The sequence below is a fragment of the Rhopilema esculentum genome, chromosome 1, assembly GCF_057945365.1.
Source record: "Rhopilema esculentum isolate cy_ngs chromosome 1, ASM5794536v1, whole genome shotgun sequence".
Taxonomy (NCBI): domain Eukaryota; kingdom Metazoa; phylum Cnidaria; class Scyphozoa; order Rhizostomeae; family Rhizostomatidae; genus Rhopilema; species Rhopilema esculentum.
The window spans coordinates 1,531,271-1,551,213 of record NC_142815.1 but is presented as its reverse complement, the minus strand read 5'-3'; the positions used below and the strand labels follow the sequence as shown (position 1 = coordinate 1,551,213).

At 37.1% G+C, this 19,943-nt stretch overlaps 1 protein-coding gene across 6 annotated transcripts in view; it reads left to right on the top strand.

Annotated features, from left to right (window-relative positions):
- Positions 1–19,943, top strand: part of LOC135690253 (talin) — a 64,874-nt gene that overhangs the window by 29,587 nt on the left and 15,344 nt on the right. For 3 of the 6 annotated variants that reach the window (XM_089109023.1, XM_065207755.2, XM_089109005.1), the window contains exons 24-43: positions 470–694; positions 1,207–1,338; positions 2,024–2,152; positions 2,778–2,891; positions 4,293–4,406; positions 5,638–5,772; positions 6,852–6,980; positions 7,322–7,405; positions 7,804–8,031; positions 9,138–9,263; positions 9,939–10,136; positions 10,573–10,712; positions 11,754–11,847; positions 12,330–12,542; positions 14,073–14,216; positions 15,452–15,478; positions 16,685–16,846; positions 17,226–17,366; positions 18,249–18,430; positions 19,276–19,408. In XM_089109023.1, the coding sequence (XP_088965149.1) occupies positions 470–694; positions 1,207–1,338; positions 2,024–2,152; positions 2,778–2,891; positions 4,293–4,406; positions 5,638–5,772; positions 6,852–6,980; positions 7,322–7,405; positions 7,804–8,031; positions 9,138–9,263; positions 9,939–10,136; positions 10,573–10,712; positions 11,754–11,847; positions 12,330–12,542; positions 14,073–14,216; positions 15,452–15,478; positions 16,685–16,846; positions 17,226–17,366; positions 18,249–18,430; positions 19,276–19,408 (2,850 nt within the window). The remainder of the gene's footprint in view (positions 1–469; positions 695–1,206; positions 1,339–2,023; positions 2,153–2,777; positions 2,892–4,292; positions 4,407–5,637; positions 5,773–6,851; positions 6,981–7,321; positions 7,406–7,803; positions 8,032–9,137; positions 9,264–9,938; positions 10,137–10,572; positions 10,713–11,753; positions 11,848–12,329; positions 12,543–14,072; positions 14,217–15,451; positions 15,479–16,684; positions 16,847–17,225; positions 17,367–18,248; positions 18,431–19,275; positions 19,409–19,943) is intronic. The other 3 variants (XM_065207758.2, XM_089109039.1, XM_089109096.1) reach the window with 1 other exon arrangement.

The window sequence follows — 19,943 nt, the reverse complement described above, 5'->3', positions numbered from 1 at the left end:
TGAATGGTATCGGCGTGAATTCACATGAACACATGATCAATGATAAACTAAATATGATCATCATGACATGATCGTGAAATGCGATTATCATTAAAAGGGTAAAGTCCAGGGGAAAGTTCACCGAATAAGATTATCACCAAATATCATAGCTATAAAATGGCCTTAATTTTATAACGACAAAATATGATAATTGCAAGATGATCGTAAAATTAGGCCACTGCAAAAGATGATTAGTAAAAAGAATCATTAAATGTTTGCTAAATTCTATCAATGAAAAAAGATTACCAAACATGATAATTATGAAATGGTCGCATGGTTTGATCACAACAAGCATAGTCATTAAAAGATGATCGCAAAATTTGATCACAACCATAGATTTTCTCTTGAAAGATCATCAAATTATGGTAAAGCATGTGATCACCGCGAAATATAATTTTTTCAGCTCTTTAAAATTCTCTGTCTTTTCTAGGAAGCGACTGGTGATGAAGAACTAATGTCAGGGGTGAGACAAGCCGCTCAGAATGTTACAGACGCATTGAATAACTTGTTGAAGAAAGTGAGGGAAGGCTCGAACATCAAATCAGGGGGGCAATATGACAGTGCATGTGATGATATTCTCAATGCCACGGATCGGCTGTTTAATAGCATGGGAAATGCAAGCGAAATGGTGAAGCAAGCCAAGATTCTAGCACAGGTAAGGCCTACAAAGGCATTATTTCTTCAGTCAGTTTACAGGACACACATTAATAACAGCAGTTTTAACTCGTTGAAGTGTATATCCTGTATAAATATTGGTCTTATTATTATTATTATTATTATTATTATTATTATGTCCATGAAAGTGCCCTTCTGCAAGGATATTGTCTTACAACTGACCGCTCGAATACCGGACACCTTTCTACAACGGACACCTCTAACGTCTTCCTCCAGCGGACACCAATAACAGAATCTTCACAATAACAGAGGCTTGCGAAGTAACGGAAACTTTCAAATGAAGGACGTCTTTAGTAACGGACACCTTCTTTGAGGACTTGCATCTTACTTTGCAAAGCACACCTTATCTTGGATTTAAAGTTTCATCAATTAGAATTTGAACTACTAATGAACAGTTGTCGACTTCAGGTTGCAAGTTGTTCATGCAGTTATTGATTTGATATTATGATTCGCATTTTTAAACTTTTATTGATATGTTTGTTTTGTTGCTAGGCAACATCGCAGCTGGTGAATGGCATCAAAGCTGATGCCGAAGGGCAGGAAGATTCTGATGCGCAAAAGCGACTTCTTGCTGCAGCAAAGGTTTTGGCTGATGCAACTGCAAAGTTAGTCGAGGCAGCGAAGGTAATACTGAGATGTTGCTACACTGTGGAAAGAGAGAAAAGGGGCGTGGTCCAGGGGAAATTTTTGAGGCCCCGCCCAATTTGGATCGTTTGCCAAATACTTAAAGACATTTGACATGCATAAGTACAGCGTATTCAAAGATAATTCAATCAGAGCACGCGCGTTGAAAGGAATTTGAAACTACTCGCGTAAACCACTCTAGCGTCTCGCTGGTTGGCAGAAAGGCAGAAATTGTTCACATGTTTTTCTCTGGGCGTGATTCGATTGGTCAACACAGGAGGGTCATGTGGCTCTAAGCTATTTTTATCTGTGTCAAATGCCTTTAATACAGTTTTTCCCAAGATGCATATTAAAAAGTAAGACCTTCCCCTGTTGAGTATTTTTTATCAATCCCGGAAGGGCTGTGTGGACCTGTTTTGATAAAAGTTGGGGGAAGGGGTAATCACCCTCCATACTCATCTATACGGGCCTATAAGGATAATAGGTCCCTTGGCTCCATCACTTTTGTCACCGGCATTAATTGAATTCAAATCTGCCACGACAATAGGAAAAAGAAACAAAGTGTTAAAGGTCGGCAGTGGCACGTGACTGCCAAATGTCTTGAACGACCAATGTCAATTTGCTTTGAAATATATTCAAATGATAATTAGCTCAGTTAGTTCAATTGTACATTGTTTTCTGTCAGGGCGCTGCGAGGAACCCTAACGACGCCAATGAGCAGGAGAAGTTAAAGAAGGCTGCGGAGGACTTGAGGGCCGCAACAAATGCTGCTGCCAGCAATGCATTAAAAAAGAAGCTAGTATTGAGGCTTGAGGTATGCCTGTTCTGTTTCTAACAAACTTTGAAGTTAGCTGCAACTAGAAAGCAATAAAGTTTTACAGATCATGAAAGCAGTAAACCAATTTATAGAGAGATTCTCAATTCGTTTTTCTAAGTTCTTAAGGCCTTCTCAATTTTCATTACTTTTATTGTTCTGCTGGCAATGTTTTGATTTTATCGACAAGAATTCAATCGCATGCCTAATATATATAAGATCAGTTAAATCTGTCATGCATTGGCAGATATATTCCCTTTGGAAGGCATGAGATCTATATACGAATTCCTTTTATTTTTGCTTCTTTCATCGATATTGAAGCCAATGAACTCTTTTGCCTATCTTCAAGGAACCGTTTGAAATAGAAAACCTGCCGTAGAGAAGGACTCAATGCTTAAATTGAGTGGAGATTTTATAACATGATACCGTAATACTTAGAATCAGCCACCTGGAAGCTGTGAATTCAGGCAGTTTTTAGTTATGAAAATATTCAGGTTTCTGTGAATAAGTTTTATATTCTAGGGGGGAGGGAGGCTTAAACGAGGGGGAATGGCGATTCGCGGACTACGGTATTTAAGTTTCATGAGTCTTTGTAGGCGTTGAAACTACCATTTCTGTTCTATAGAATGCTGCCAAACATGCTGTCGCCTCTGCGACTCAAATGGTTGCCGCTGCGAAGACATCAGGAGCTTCGAACCGAAATCCATCAGCCCAACAACAATTAGAGGATTCTTGCAAGGTTAGTTTTGATTCTCAATTTCAAGGAGGCTACAGCGATTGATAAATGAATGTGCTTATCAATGTTTTTAATTTTCCATTGTTTCCTCCTTTCCACCTTTCCTCCTTTCCTTCTTTCCTCTATTCCTCTATTCCACCTTTCCTCCTTTCCTTCTTTCCTCTATTCCTCTATTCCTCCTTTCCTTCTTTCCTTCTTTCCTCTATTCCTCTATTCCTCCTTTCCTTCTTTCCTTCTTTCCTTTATTCCTCCTTTCCTTCTTTCCTTCTTTCCTCCTTTCCTTCTTTCAATCTTTCCTTCTTTCCTTCTTTCAATCTTTCCTTATTTCCTTCTTACCTTCCTTACTTTTTTCCTTTCTTCCTCCCTTCTTCCTTTCCTCCTTTCCTTCTTTCCTTCTTTTAATCTTTCCTTCTTTCCTTCTTTCCCTCTTTCCTTTTTTCCATCTTTCCTTTTTTCCATCTTTCCTTTTTTCCATCTTTCTTTTTTTCCATCTTTCCTTCTTTCCTACTTCATTTCTCGCTGTGCTTTTTTTATCTCCTTTCATCCTTTCTGCCTCATTTATTTTCTTGTTTACAAATCTTTCCTTTCATCCTTCTTTACATTGCCTAACATAATCGTTAAGTTAAATCTGAATCGTTTAAAAGATTCCCACAGAGCCTTCATGCCTGGAAAATGTTAGAAAAGGTTGAGAAAAACCTAAATAGTCACGGAATTTGTTTGAAATTTGTCCAAGTCAGGGGAAATCAGAAACATTTTTCAACAGTTTCCTTGGCAATCTGACTTGTGTATTTTTTAAGATTGTTTCTTCAACCTAGCTCTGTATTGCTCTCTATCGTACCGCCATTAGCGTATTTGTTGTTTTGATTGCTTGGTACATGCATATGTAAAGCTAATCTATTCGGAGGGAAGAAAATATCTTCTCTCCCCAATAAGCATGCTGAGGCCAACTTGATTATGCAAAATTCAGCGTTTTGACATATGTCATGAAAACTGCAGGAAAATTCGAGTTAGGTGCTCTTTACGAGTCCTACTTTTAAAGCAAACAGTATATTTTAACTTCACATTGCAACCAGTGGCGTAACACAGTTAGGGCACTTTAGTTCGATAACTAAGGCCAGTGACCAAATTGCGTTCCTTAATTTTTTAAATCCATTATTTTTAAATTCGCTCTATTTCAACTCATTTTAAAAACTTTTCAATTTTTTCAACTGACTTTTCTATAACTTCAACTCTCCCTGGTTAATTTTTTCAACTGACATCCAACTCTCCGTTGGATGGCACCCTTTTTCGTAAATGGGGTCCCCGTCTCAGCCTTTTTCCTAGGACCTCAGATGTCTCCATTACACCACTGATTGTATCTTTCTCATTCTATTCTTTATAAAAGCCCTTCTTCTACGTCCGCAGCAAGTACAAGACCAGGCCAGTGAGCTCATACAAAGCATACGTAACAGCTACAACAACCGAGACAGTCCATCCGCCCAGCTTGGGTTGATCAGTTCAGCGACCGCCTTCCTAGGGGTAAGTAAACATCTAGTTTCAAGTAGCCTGCGTGCAGATTTGGAAATTTAAAAGAGGAGAGAAAGTAGAGTCTGCGCAACAGAGCCGCTTTTCTTGTTCGCTGACATCAACATTTTATTCTAATCACTAGAACAACAACTCCATGAGCGTGCAATGTTTTCTGTAATTTTAGTTGTTCAAAAGAACAAACAGACCTATTCTATTGTCCTGATACCATTCATTTATACTTCTGCACGAAGGCCCCACTTTGAAAACTGAAAAAAGCAATTGAAATTCCTTTAACCAATCAAATTCGGTTCTTTGATTCTGAGGATCCTGTGAACAAGAAAATTAGCTCACCTTCGCAGACTCTACTTTTTCTCCAATTTTCAATTTTGTCAACAGAGTCTGCACGCAGGCTAGTTTCAAGTCGAATAGAGTTCTTAAGTGATGACATCACAGAAATATATTTTAGTATTTTTGTATTTTGACCGATTAAACCGAAAGAGCATCGTGATATACCTCAAAATTCAGCTGGATTTGTCACAAATTGGCTGAGGAACTCTCCCGTCATATCACTGTTACTTGGTCTCTGCTCAGAACTCCTTGAACGGGACCAGGATAACAGTAATCCATTGGTACACTTGAAATCATTCATTGTTTCTCGACAAATTCGTTGCCAAAATCAGAAGTTTTTATTTTGTTCTTTCAGGTTATTTTGTCTAAAGTTTAAAATTCTTAAAAAAGCTTATCTTATGACGTCACAAGTAAGAACTTCTGTCAAGAGAAATTAGGCTTATTACCTCAACTCAATCGGTCTGCAAATTGCAGTACGAATATTCATTAAACAGGCACTGGCCATCTAAAAGCCGGTTTCTGAAAGCTTAATATTCATCCAAAACTGTGTCTTAACAAATCAAAATCTTGTTACTTTGAAATTTCTAATGTTGGATTTTTAAATAAACGCCGCTGCGTTCTGTAATAGAATTACGGTAAATATAAAAGCCAAACGATTACATCTTGATCAAAATGTAAAGCAAAGCAATGTAAATTGTTATTGTGGACACATTTTGCTTGTTCGTTAGAATGCATTCATTTCGTCACCAACCAAGCAAATACCAAACGCTTCCACACAGGCCACCAGTGCAAGAGTTTACAAATGTCGTTCTTAATCAATAGCCTATTACTGGTTTTGTTTGCCTGCAGCTAATGTATAGGCAAACAGTACATTGACTTGTGTTTCTGCCCACAGCCCAGTGTAAAAATGGTGGCCAATGCTAAAGCAGCCGTTCCTACTGTTGGTGACAATGCTGTTGCCATGCAGTTATCAACAACGGCGCAAAACACAGCAATGGCGCTGATCGAGTTGAAGAATGCAGCGGGAAAGGTATGTGTTTAATGGCTAAATTATATACACTCTTTTTTATAAGAACCAGTAAATTTAAGTTCAGGCTGATTGTTCTTAATTTTTCGAAAATCTGTGGCTGGATTGTTCTTAATTTGTTCTTAAATTAAGAGGGTGTAAGCAGTGCGAGTGCTAGCTTTTCGTTCTGGGGAGGTGCTCAGGCCTCATTTGCCAACAAAGTGAATGAGACAACCTTCATTTGCTGACAAATTTGAATATCCACCGAAAAAGCACCCACACATCACTAAAAATCCTCGATTTTGAGAAAAAACGTTGTTCAAAATTGCATTTTGCAGAAGCTCAGCCTCAGCTTGTTCTTAATTTTTTTCTTAACTTTTAACCAGTTTTGAGGCTCGTGTTCTTATAAAAAAAAGAGTGTAGGGCCCTCGCCTATGCAGTAAAGATGTTGCTGGTCCAGACGTTTCAGTTATATCTGTAGTTCAAAAGCTTTAGCAGAGGTTTTTGTTGTCATTGTCAAATTACTTATTGTTAGAAAAGTCGAGCCACGTAAGTGAAGCATACTTGCGGATTAGTTTAGCAATCTTTTGTAAAAACTGCGTGATACTCTGAGGTCAGCAATGGTTGAAATGGCTGAAATTAGCAGTAGTTGAAATATTCAAGTATAATAATAAGTTCCGTATGTGTCATGATGATTATAGTCGTATATTTTGTCGACTATTTTTATTGCCCGTTCGTGAAGAGGTGCATGAATAGGTCTTGCAAATTTATTGAGTGCTACATCAGTACTGTCAGTTCCATACCAAATTCGGTCGTAAAATATATTCGTCGAAGTACAAGCCCTTATAACAGTTGCCTGGTGATCACATTTAGCGTGAAACTCAGAGTAGCAACTTAGAACAATCCTCTTCTACACAACCAAGTGGGTGTAGCTCTTAACACGGCATCGAGCACTTTATAACAGACCTACAAAATAGCAATGTTTGATATCTGCATTGATGGAAACTATTCAAACAAAATGGATTGAAATTGAACAACCATGCGATTGCCAAAAGCGATTTTTCACATATCAAGAATGAATTCTTTTCCTTTCTTTACTTTAGGCTGCGGAGGCATGTGGTTCATTGGAGATCGACAACGCTCTAGAGACAGTTAGGAACCTTGAGAAGGAGCTTGAGTCAATAAAACAAACAGCTGAGGACGGGTCACTGAAGGCTTTGCCCGGCGAAGATGTAAGTTTTGAATTTGGCTACGAGGAGGGTTTGTTTACACATCTGCAGCTTCTGATTGGCCAGAACGCCAATAGATAATCTGATTGGCCAGACGCCAATACGTAACAATAGTTCTATTGTATAGTCTAACCAATGGGAATTCAATTGGCCAGCGAAATGCGTCGGGACATAGTACCTTTAAACATGAACAGATTAGGAACAATTGACTCATTTTGACCTTTATGTGAAAGCTTTTTATTTCTTCTGCAGGCGCATTTGATAATGCATAGACACAGAGTATTGATTTTACATTTCTTCTAATTCTTACAATTTTCTTAAATAATGCAAATATTGTTTTTCAGATTGAGTCATGTGCACTGGAAGTTGGCGCTACTTCAAAAACAGTTGGAGGCTCAATGGCGCAGCTACTTACGGCCGCTGCACAGGTGCATATTCAAATTTGATCATATGGTCGATATAAATTTTAATCTTTATTATATTCCACACGTTCCCTGAACTGGAAACCCTTAAGGTATCCACAGGATTCTTGAACACTCGCTGTTCCGCCAGAATCCCTTCTTGATCTCTTATCCTTTACTGTCCTTGCTTTTTTAATTATCACTGAAAACGACCTCCTTTCATCTATGTTGTAACCCAATTCCTGGCTCTTTTTGTCAAAAATTCTCTTTATGCTGTCATTACCGAATAAAATGTCAAACCCCATGCAATCTTTCGTGTTTGCTGTAGTGTCGTATTCGAGTTGAAAGTTTCAGAGCAGTATCCACGTTTTTGGCCTATTACCGGACTTGACATCAATAATGACATTTTTTTTCTTCTCCGCCAGGGCAATGACAGCTACACTGGCATTGCAGCACGTGATACTGCTAGTGCGCTGAAAGTTCTCACCAAGGCAATCCACGGAGTAGCAGCCTCTGCGACGCAGCCTGCCAGTCGACAAGCAATTATCAAAGCAGCACAAGTTGTTATGCATGAATCAGCCAACCTGATTGAAGAGGCGAAACGAGCTTTGGATAGCCCGAACGATAAAGCAAATCAACAAAGAATGGCCAAGGTGGGCGCCGTAACATGAATTTGTATCATTAGTAGCATTCTCTATCGAAACAACTTGAAATGCCTCGTTTTACGTTCGCAAAACCATACAACAATTCGGCTTACGGCCTCATTTTGAAAAATTCTTCAAATTCTTTTGTACAAAAGTTTTGACCTCAGATTCGGATTGAGAGCAATGATTTTAATCTACTTCGAAGTTTTCATTCTGGTATTGCTGACGATGTTGGTTTTATAACGATATAAAGATGAAAATTTTATTAAGGGATTTGACCGTGATTGGCAACTAGAGGGGGGGGGGGGGGGGGGTAAAGTTTCCCCCCGGAATGATTTTTGCGGTCAAATCCCTTACAAGTTTTCAAACTTCATTTCTCCGCTAAATCTAGAATATATGCTCAAACAATATGAAAAATTGTATTCGGCCTAAAATTATGGCGATAAAGCCATATCTGAGCTTAAAAAAGTCGTATAATTAAGTTATGAGAAATTACAAAAACGAGATCGTAAGTCGAATAGGTGTATTGAGTCCTAGTCATTTTGAAACAAATCTGTGACTTTGGACTAATTTTCCTATATGCTTCTGAATACTGGTATCTGCTTACTTTCAGCCATTTTCCTAAGCCTTTAGTCTCGGACGCAAAGTCTTTGAGCATGGAACCGCTTTTCCTTGCTACCTTCAAATTCTTTTTATAATGTGAACAACCAATCAATACAAGGGACCAATCAAACGCCTCCTTCTTTCTTTCTCGTCTTTCTTTCACGTTATTGATTTCTACCTCATATTTTTCAAAAGATCTGTACCCCAGACCTGCAAAAAGTTTAAAAAACTGTTAATTTTCACGAAATTTTTGTTTGCTCGAAACAACCTGAAATGCCTTATTATACGTTCCCAACACCATTTTAAAAAAGTTCCTAGCATTTCTGAAAAATTCTGTAACTTCAGACCTGCAAAAATAATGCCATTCTTTTGATCCACATCTAATAAGTATTATAAACTTACCTAAAGCCATTGTTCAAAGCTTATACTCTACGTATTCTCGGGCAAAAAATCATTGAGAATGGATTGTTTCCGCTTTTCCTAACTACTTCAAATTTATTTATTTCGTGTAGGTTGCCAAAGGAGTGTCACAGGCTCTCAACAATGTTGTCAACTGTTTGCCAGGACAACGGGATGTTGACGAAGCTATCGAGGGAATCAACAGATCAAGTGCGATTTTGTCAGAGAGCCATCCAAAGGTAAGGATTTAACTCAGTTACAGCAATCCTCAGTAATCTAATATCCAGTGCTGGATACTTGGAGGGGGGTAAGGCGGGTGACCGCCCCCAATACTTTAGAGGAGAATGGTCTTTTGTTCTAAAACAATGGAAAATGTGACGTCATCTTATTAAAACAATAGGCTTGCCCCCCCCCAATTTTTGACCAAGTGTCCGCCTCTGATTATATCCATAATCTGTTTCCCGATTACAAAATCTAAGTTTGGATTAATCCTGCGTCTACAATTAGATAAGTCTTGTGTTTTCAAGAGCTCATTCACAGGAACGAGGATTTCACAATACATGTATGAATTTTTGTAGAGGTTTCCTTGTGTATTGTGTCTGGGAACCCCTCATTCGTGTAGGAGTGCTTCAATAGAAAAGTGCTTCCATGTAACTTAGAACAAGAAACCGTTTCCACTTCCCTAAAACTAGGACTAATAAATATGGAAACGAGTCTCTTTCATTTAAGGGAAGTATAGTTTAAAATCGGTTTCCAGACCATTTTAAATCTCCAGAAGGCGGAAATGAGTTCAAAATGAAAATCAGGGGTAGGAAAGGAGATTAACTACGTATTGAGCATTTCAAATAAATTGTATTGTTCCATATTGCTTTTGTTTTTATTATACAACTCTTGAACAATCTGTGACTTTTTAGTTCCCAGAAAGCAACCAAGGGTACCAGGAAGTACAGGATCAGCTAAATTACGCCGGAGTAAATCTGAATGCTTCCGCAAGTGAAGTCATTCACGCATCGAGAGGTACAGCCGAAACTCTAGCAAAGGCTTCCGAGAAATTCTCAAAATCATATCAAGATTTCCAGGAAAGAGGACTGATCTTAGCTGGTCAGTTAAAGGTATGTAATTTCACTTCCGTTTGTTATCATATATGTATGTGTTGTTATTGTTCTACAGCTAATGAGATTTGGTAATTTAACTCACCTTAAAAGCCCATCTTCACGGTTAGGATTAACGAAGAAGTTTTCTCGAGAGAATATATATATATAGACAAAAGGAGTTCGTTTTCACCTTAGGACTCCATTGGTACATTCTCAATAGGCAAGCGGCACTGATTGGTCAACCTATACAGTCATGTTCTTGTGTTTCTGATTGGCCTATTTCGATCCACAACTGGGTATATATATTTCCTAGCGTAGAGTTTTCGAACTATGTTCTGACGTTTTATACTCTGAAAAGTGTCAGACGAAAAGCTTTAGTTTACTAAATGTTTGCTTTTTTCAAAGCCATTTACAAAGGTAGTTCTTAGTTCTAAAAAGTGTCGATTCTTTCAAGGATCGGGAAAGCCAAGATCAGCTTGTTCAAGATCTCCGCAAAACATCGACTGCTTCTAGCAAATTGCTTCTTGCTGCTAAAAGTTTGGCTGCAGACCCAACTGGGCCTAATTCAAAGAATCTTTTGGCTGCTGCAGCAAGGTAGACATAAATTTTCTCCCATTCAACGTTTTGACGCAATGCATGATTATTTTTGTATTTGGAATAATTATCATAATTTGCATGCTAATGATTGCGTTGTTACGGGTACCGTAATCCGCAGATGAAATTTTGAATATCAGTTTTAATTTGTAGTGTTTTTATGCAACAGGGTTAAATTTCGAATTGGGATTTAGGAGTGAGCGTTTCTGATTGGCGTTTCAAGTGGATTTAATTGTTGCTCAGTTTTAATGCTAATATGGGGTTAAAATGAAGTATTGCATTTTGGGGCTTTGGGGCTTTAAGGGCTGTATCAGGGTTTGAAAGTAGCATAGTTGTATGGGGTTGGTTAGGGGGCATGCAAAATTGTTTGTTTTGGGATGCTGTGAAGATGTAGGGTGGTATGGGAATTTGATTGTGCTTATGGAAATTGCAGGATATTTGGGGGTGAGTCAAGGAGAGGGTTTGGGGGTAGATAGAGAATTATAAAGTTGCATGGAATTTAAAAATGGCATTTGTGATTCTGCTTGAGTTGATTAGAATTTTGATGTAAAGAAAACAAAATGAAAAAAACTAAAAATTTAGAGAAAATAAAAGAATGAAAAATAGATAAAAAAACTAAGAAAAGAAAAAAAAATCAACAAATTAAGAAATAAAAAAAATTTGAAAAAATAGAAAAATTAGAAAAAATAGAAAATGAAAAAAAATTAAATGCAAAAAATGAAAAAAATAAAAAAATAAAGAAAAAATAGAAAAAGAGAAAAATAAAAAAATTAAAAAGAAATGAAATAGATTAAAAAATATAACTTAAATAAAAAATTAGAGAAAATAAACAAAATAATGAAAGAAATGAAAAAATGTCTTGATAATGGCCTGTCATGGATGGCTGGTGGGCATGTCGTGGACAAATAAGATAAGGCATGTCATGGAGGTTTAGTTTTAGAGATTGAAATCAAAAGTGGCGATCCGCAATATCAAAGTATTTGATTACCATGTTCTCTATTTATAATGTATATTAGTAAATTAGTTGTTCTTCATTTCTAGGGGCGTGACAGACGCAATCAATGGTTTGCTAAATGCTTGCATGACTGCGGCTCCAGGCCAGAAAGAATGTGATTCTGCCGTCAGAAACGTCCAGGTTTGTTCCTATCCTTTCCTTTTCTCGTAGCCCATCCCTTTTCCGTTTTTTAAGTCAATCCCTCCACTTTCTTGAAGTCCATCTCTCCCCTTCTTGTAGCCCATCCCTACCCTTTCTTTAAATCTGTCCCTCCTATTTCTTGTCCCCCACTCATCCCGTTCTTGTCGCCCATCGTTTACTTAATGCCTTTCCTTTCTTGTAGCACTTCCCTTGCCTTTCTTGCATACCATCCCTCATCCCCCCTTTCATGTAGCCACTTCCTTTTCTCCTTGTTCCCCGACGCTCTCCCTTCTTCAATAGGCCGTCTCTCTGTCTCCACATATTTCAGTACATCTCTCCCTTCTCTTCTACTTCATCCCTCGTCTTCTTTTATCCCATCCCTCAAATGTTTATATTCTTCAACCATCGTGCCTATCTGTTTCCTCTTGGAAGCAGTATTTTGATAAAGTCCGCCACAACCACCTCTGTCTCTTGTTTCATAGTCAATCGCCAACGTCCTTGACAACCCTGTTGAGCCAGTCAATGACGCAACCTTCTTCAACTGCCTGGATACAGCCACTGCGAAGACGCAGCTGCTAACAAAGTCGATGACTGATATTGCGTCATCACTGAAGAAAGAAGACCGAGATACATTCAAAGGAGCAGTTGGCCAGGCGTCTGACGCTGTGTGCGCTTTGACTGAATCCGCTGCGCAGGTAAGTGCCTTGTATTCGTATCGATTGGCCTACAAAACAAAACTGTTGAATCAAATGCCAGAACACAAGCTCGCTTGCAAGCAATTATAGTCAAGCATGTAACCCCGTCCTTTACCCATTCATTGCTAGAATATATGTATTTTAATAGCAGATATATCCATATTGAATCAGGGGGGAGGGGTGTATGCGATTTCTAAACATTTCTTTACCAGATTGCCCACTTGCTGTATATTTGGTAAATGGGTTCCCAAAATCTAAAATCTTTCGTCTAAAGTTTGATTTTTTGAAACAATTCAGTGATGTTGGATGGGAAGACAAATTGCGATAGTCTAAGCACCAATCTTCCAAAGATGTCGTGATTTTTATGTACTTAAATGGATTAGTGAGAAAAAATCGTTTTAAGTTAAAGGTCTAAATGTTCCACGCCTTATCTTATATCGAAAGGTCAGATGTCTCAAGCCTGCATTAGGCTGTAAAGCTCAAAGCCCATTTCTGGCTTGAGTTAAAACTCAGTGTAAACTGAATGTTTTGGTAAAGTATCTTAAAACTTGAAATTTTCAAATGTAGATTTATTTCAAGACCGGCTAATGTTGGTAGGAACAGTTTTTTGAAGAAATTTAGGCCATTTATGATTTAGGCCATTTATGATTAGGCCATTTAGGCCACCGAAAACCTGACAGGTCAAACACTTGAAACAATGTTTTATCGCTGTTGATTGACAGGCTTTTAACCAATCAGATTACTGAGATTTCTCATAGCTAGTAGTCACGTTTCAAGATTCGAATACGTCCCAGTGTCCCAAGACTGCCCGAGGATTTTCAGTGTCTGTCTTAAGGTTTATACCTTTAATATTTTATTAAACCAGAGGATCTAAGGAATAAGGCGGGCAAAGAAGAAAGTAAGCAGCTTTGGTTGATAGCGCGTTTAGGCCTTTTCAAATCTAACATTTTCAGTTTTTGTTCGACCAAGAAAGATGGAGCAATTATTTACAGAATATATTGCATTAAAAGAGGAATTTGAGTCACCACCTTGAAATAATTCGATGAGAAGGCAAATTTCAAAATTTGGAACACGAGGGAGTTAGCATTTCACGAAAACTGATCAGAGAATTTTATCTAGCCAAATATTCTCTTGTTAGTTTACCATTTTTTTATTGATTCGTGGCAAAGTCTGATCTAACCAGAACATTATTTTGAAAGGAATTATTGGCGTGGTTCATATTGCGATTGATGCTACGATCGATCCCCCTCCCCCGTCCAGCGCAATTCGTAGAAGGGGAAGCGATGTATGTGTAGGTGGCACGACTTAGGGCTTTGACTTGAAAACCTGATCGTCTTTCCAACTAGCAGTTTTGGAATTGATCTATATACAAACGAAAATTGTGTAGACAGGAGTTCGTTTTCTCTCTTCGACTCCAGTGGTAATTTTTCTTTAGGCACGCTGCACTGATTGGTCAACTATACCAGTCTTGTGCTTGCGTTTTTAAGATAATTCTTGTTAATATGAAAAGAAACTTGTGATTTCTTTTAGGCCGCTTATCTTGTTGCCATAGCTGATCCTTCAAGCACGGCTGGCCGACAAGGCCTAGTCGACCAATCGCAGTTCCAGCAAGCAAAGGACGCCATTGCATCGGCTGTTGAAGGTTTGGTTCACCCGAAGAATACTCAGCAACAGGTAGGGCTTATGTTATATTTATCGAAGAGTAGAAAGTGTATTTCTCTTACAGAAAAACTTTTCACTTTGCAAAACAGTTAAAATGTTTATTGTATCATGTTAAAATGCCATTTCATTCAGCCAAAGCATCTTCGAATAATTCACCCAAAAGTTTATGTTGTTTAAATTGATAACGAGGCAATTCATATTGATCACGAGACTTGAATATTGATTACGAGACAATTTATATTGATTAAGAGACTATTTTCCCTAACTGCTCTAGAGAAACAAACTTTAAGAATTTTAACTGTTGCAAAAATCGAGCGAAAATTTATCACTTATAAGAGCGAAATTGACAATTTTTGTCCCTTTCCAAGTGGGTTATATTATGTTTAATTGTCTGATGGTAAATTTGCAATTACAATAAGAATTTTATCTATACAGCTTGTTTTTAAAATTTTCAAATAGAAAAGTTATTCAATTATAATATAAATTATAATATAATATAAAATATAAATGCAAATTTATTTCGAAATAAGATGAAAATAAGATGAAAATAAGATGAATTTGAGATTGGTTCCACTTCGAAAGGAGTCATGACGGAAAAGCAAATCGCACTCATGCATGTTTTTCTTACAAAGCATACAATAAAAAGCATGTCTGGAAGGCAAAGGAACCTTTTCAAGAAGATTTGGATCGACAGTAACTTAGATGTGATTAGAGTGTTAGGTCAAATCCGCAATTTTGATTCTTTGCGATCACAATCCTCTTCATACTTTGAGATTCGAAGTGAAATAAGACCTTTTTGTGTACATAAATGTGATTGGTGTTTTTAAGTAGACCGATTTCGAAAACCTAACTAATAAAATGCCTTAGTTTCCAGTGATTCAAGATTGTTAGGCTTTTATCCGCCCTTTATCAACTCTTTTACGTTCATTTTAGAAATCATGAAATTAATATTTCCAGAAATTCCTGTTCATGTTTTTTAGATTTGAAAACTAACTAAATCACGGAAAAGGTATCTCGCTTCTGAGACGGGTGTATAATGAGATGTTTATTTCGTCATGACCTTTGGCATTGAATCTTGATCTTTGACCTTTGATCTTTGATCTTCAATCTTTTACCTTCATTCTTTGACCTTCGATCTTTGACCTTCAGCTTGCAAAAAATATTAATGTTAAGGTAAATATAGATAAATAAATAAATAAACAAGTAAATAAATGTATAAAATAATGCTGTTTTCTTGAATTTAAAAGGGTGCTGGAAACAAAAGCCTTTTAAAAGTGAGTAGAAAGATAAATATTAAATAAACTCATAAACTTGTTTGAAAAATAAACAATTGACTATAATCTTTAATGCTTAAATTTTATCATAATTAAATTTGATATTAATTTAACATTTAAACTTAATTAATTGAAAGTCACAGTAAAACATAATTTGAAATTTCGCTTAATATTTTCTTGTAACTATTCCAAACGTTTTCATTTAAGATCATATTAACTTAACTTGTATTCAAATTAATTTTTTTAATGTTCTGCTCTCTGAATAGCAACTTTCAAATTATAATACTCCTTAAAACGAATCAATATCAATTTCAATATTAACTAATCTTGGAATTCATTTTAATTTTCTACTTTCTAAATATTTACATCCCAAATATAATACTGCTTAACACAAATTTAAATGTTTTATCCAAATATTTAAGCGGTAATTGATAAATTGAATTTTTTAACATACCATAAAGTACTTGATATAACCTTTAATTTATTCAAATTTAACTTTATTTCAAATTAAATTCAATAGCATATTTGCTTTGCACTTTGCAAGGTTAAAATAATAAAATAAATTTACTCGTTCTGGTAACTAACCTGATATTGAAATAAGATTCAAAGTTCTAATATTAAAATAAGACATTTTGATATTCCGTGTAGCTGGTTAAGAGGTAAACAAGAGAGTTGTTGATGAAGCGAGTGTCCAAAAACCTATCTTCATGGCGAAAACAACGATTTCTTGTTTTTCTAAGTGTGGCGATTTGATGACATCATCAAAACATTTCTTTAAGAATACTTGGATCTTGAACATACAGCCCTAAATAAAAAATAAAATACCTCTAGATTTGCCAAATCAATTGGATCTGTTACAAATTGCCTGAGATATGGTCCCATGAGTGCAGGCTTGTTTCAAATCAACAACTGTAATTAGGCCCTGGTTTTTAAACTTGCGAACCAAGATAATTTTGCAGTAATGCTTTAGCAAACTTTAAATTAATCTTTGACTTTATCTCAATCTGGCCATGTAACAGATTTATCTGGTTGAAAAAAAGGTATTTCACCATGGTCTTTCGGCTCATGTGCTTAAATTCGAAAACTTCTAAAAATAGATTTATGACGTCATCACTTTGCTACTGTATTCCCTTTTAAACAGAAGTTCCTGTATCGGTTAGTGCTCTTTTAGAAGTCCCTTTAAAATAGCGATATGCTTCCAAACAGGTACTCTCTGCCGCTACTGTCATTGCGAAGCACACCTCTGGCTTGTGCAATGCATGTAAAGTTGCCTCTGCGAAGACTGAAAATCCTGTTGCTAAGCGACATTTTGTACAAGCGGCTAAGGACGTTGCAAACAACACAGCTCTGCTTGTCAAATTCATTAAGGTGAACTCTTTTATATAATATATATTACTTCTGAATCTCTTGTGAATTATTGAATGTTTCTTCTAGGAAATGTCTGTGAATTCCAGGAATTTTCTGAAACATGTGCTAAGATGTATAGAGAAGATACAAGGGGGAAAATCTCTTAAAGGGGGCGATTCTACTACCCAGGGGGGTGTGGCACTTGAAAATGTTTATGATATATATTTATGTATTGATGAAACTATGGAAATATTTCCTGAACGGTGTCAAATCAAAGTTTAAGAATTAAAGCCGTTTTTAAATTCTGTGCCGCGAATATTGTAGATTTGACGAGGAATAGATTCCATGGTTGTAAAAGATTTCATTTGGAATAATTCTCTGTTTTTTTTTCATGATATAGGCCTATGCTGGTGATCTCTCAGACGTAAATCGAAACCAATGTCACGAGGGTGGTAAACCATTGTTAGAAGCTGTCGAAAACCTCGTAAGCTACGCAAGTTCGCCAGAATTCGCTAGAGTTCCAGCCAAGATCAGCGCCGAGGTAGATTCACGTTTTAACAAAGTTATAGTTATATAATCGCTAGGAAATGTATATTTCGATCCAGAACTGGGTTTATGTATTTCCTAGCGTAGAGTTTTCGGTCTATGTTCTGACGTTTTAAACTCTGAAGAGTGTCAGACGAAAAGCTTTAGCTTACTAAATGTTTGCTTTTTTCAAAGCCATTAACAAAATTAAGAAACATATCGATTTGAAGTTTTGCAAAGTTTCAGTGTTCAATCGAAAGGCGTTGTTTTTGAAAGCATTAGGCAGAGCTGTTGAGACAAATCCTTGAACACGTGCCCAGTAGCATGAATGTGTTGTCCAACATCTACACTTCTCCTCAATTCAAAGTTGGATCATATGTATTTGAGTAGCACGGATATCGACATTAAACTGGATGGAGGGGGTATGAAATCCCAACACCGTCTGTCCGGGATGATAGGCGACATTTTCAAGAGATTTCTCTGGCAATGGTTAGAGGCAATCTGTCACGACGTTGATTGGTTATAAGAACAAAGGGATTTTTTATTGTTCCCAGTCCCCCTTCAATTTATCGCATTGTAAAAAATATGGCGGAGCGCTGGAATCGTGTTTAGGCTATTGTTCCAGCTATTGTTCTCGTTAACCAATCCACAGCGAGACAGATTGCCTTTAAATAGGCCCTAACTCGATTTTCAAGCTGCCATGAAATGTAAACGGTTTGTTGGAAGGACCCATTCGCGGACGAACAAAGAAACCCAATATTACAATAATTTTAAATGAATGTATTATGTCAACATGTTGTAGAACAACGATTCTTCTTTTAGGTGAAATGAACGTTGAAGTTGTGAAAACACGAATGCTTTTTCTTCTTCGCATAAATATTACATTTTGTTTACTTAGGCCCGCTCGGCCCAGTTCCCTCTCATAATGGCGGGAAAATCCATGGTAACTTCAAGTTCAAACTACTTCAACACTGCAAAACTATTGGCAGCCAACAGCAAGGATCAGAGCACTTGGCAACTGTTTGCACAACACTCAAAAGCTGTTGCTGATGCCATGAAAAAGATTGTTACTGCCATTAAGTGAGTCACGTCAGCACATTACGTCATATCATGATTGCATAACCTATGCTTACGTTGTTTCATTACCAAGAATGTTAGAAAATTACCAGCTGTGGGAGAGCTTTAAGTTTGATTTAGTTTCACACTAAGGGGAATGTCCATCTTCCCTCTGGCTAATGCCTTTTTAAAGCACTTAAAGCTTAAAAACACTGCAAGTCTTTCTAAGAAAAACAATTAATGCAAGACGGGGTTTTGCTGGGGCCTTCCAGTTTCTGTTTCTTTCACAGCTTTCATTCCCATAGCTGTTGACCACGTGACCATTGTCTTTCTTGGTTCTTCACTAATACGTCGTTTGAAATTGCCTTGGAGAATCTCTTCTCCTCCTATAAACAATATTGGTTTGCTACATAGAACATAAAATGCCAGTAAACATGCTTTTCGTGTGGCTGCCAGCTACATCAAAACTTTAACTTTTAATACAGCTGTTATGTTTAAAACGTGGGCCATATTTTTCAAAAACGGTACCTATAATTCTGCATGTTTCTTCAAATGGTACCCATATTTCCGCACATACTTCAAAAAACGATACCGATAATTCTGCACTTTTCAGAAAAAGGCACCCCTTAATAGTGGCACGTCCCCCCCCCCCCCACCGATTTTTGAAGTGATGGTCCATTGTACATTTATCACGTTAATGTTTTTGAAACTTGGCCTCTATCATATGAAAATATTGTTTTGATCTTAGATTAACGCACCTGAAACTGTAAAATATTTAACCGGACACAAGCAACATTGTAAATAGATTTCTTTGATGCAACACTGTGAATTTTTGTCTGAGAACTTCAAGTAAATTATTTGCCACCTAGGGAAAATGCTCCTGGACAACACGAATGTGACGAATCCGCTGCTAGTGTGGATCAAAGTATCAACAGAATCGACGCGGCCTACCTGTCCGCCATTAGTCAGCATCTACAACCAAGCACTGAAGGAACCCTCAAGGTATTCCAAAATTACTTATTTGGTCCCTTGGGCTATTAAGTTTGCTATCCTCGCAGAATTAGGCTCCCTTTCCGAATGAGACTAACTACAATAAAGTCCCTTGATACAACAATTAATATCATATGGGATTTGTCTTTGCCTTTTCGGATGAAAAATAAATTGTAGTCGATGCTGTAAAAGTTAACGCTCGGCTGACTTTTACAGATAAGCTTTTAGGAAACTTTATCCCTTGAGACAGAAAAACGCCACAATCTGTGCCCAAAGGGATGAGACCCTGTATAAGCCGTAAACATTTTATGTGAATTGTGTAATACCTCGCATCCTGAATTTCTCCTAAACTTCCGGTGGCACATTCCCCCCCCCCCCCCCCCTCCTCCCCGTTTTTTTTTCATTTTCTGGATACTACTTTAGAAATTTCAAAGTCAATTTTTGAGCTTAACATTTAGTGATTTGCAAGAGAAAATTTTTGTTTAAATTTATTCTCTCTTCTGAGAACTGCCCGTTAAAAAGATTTGTTCAAGGCATGATACCGCCC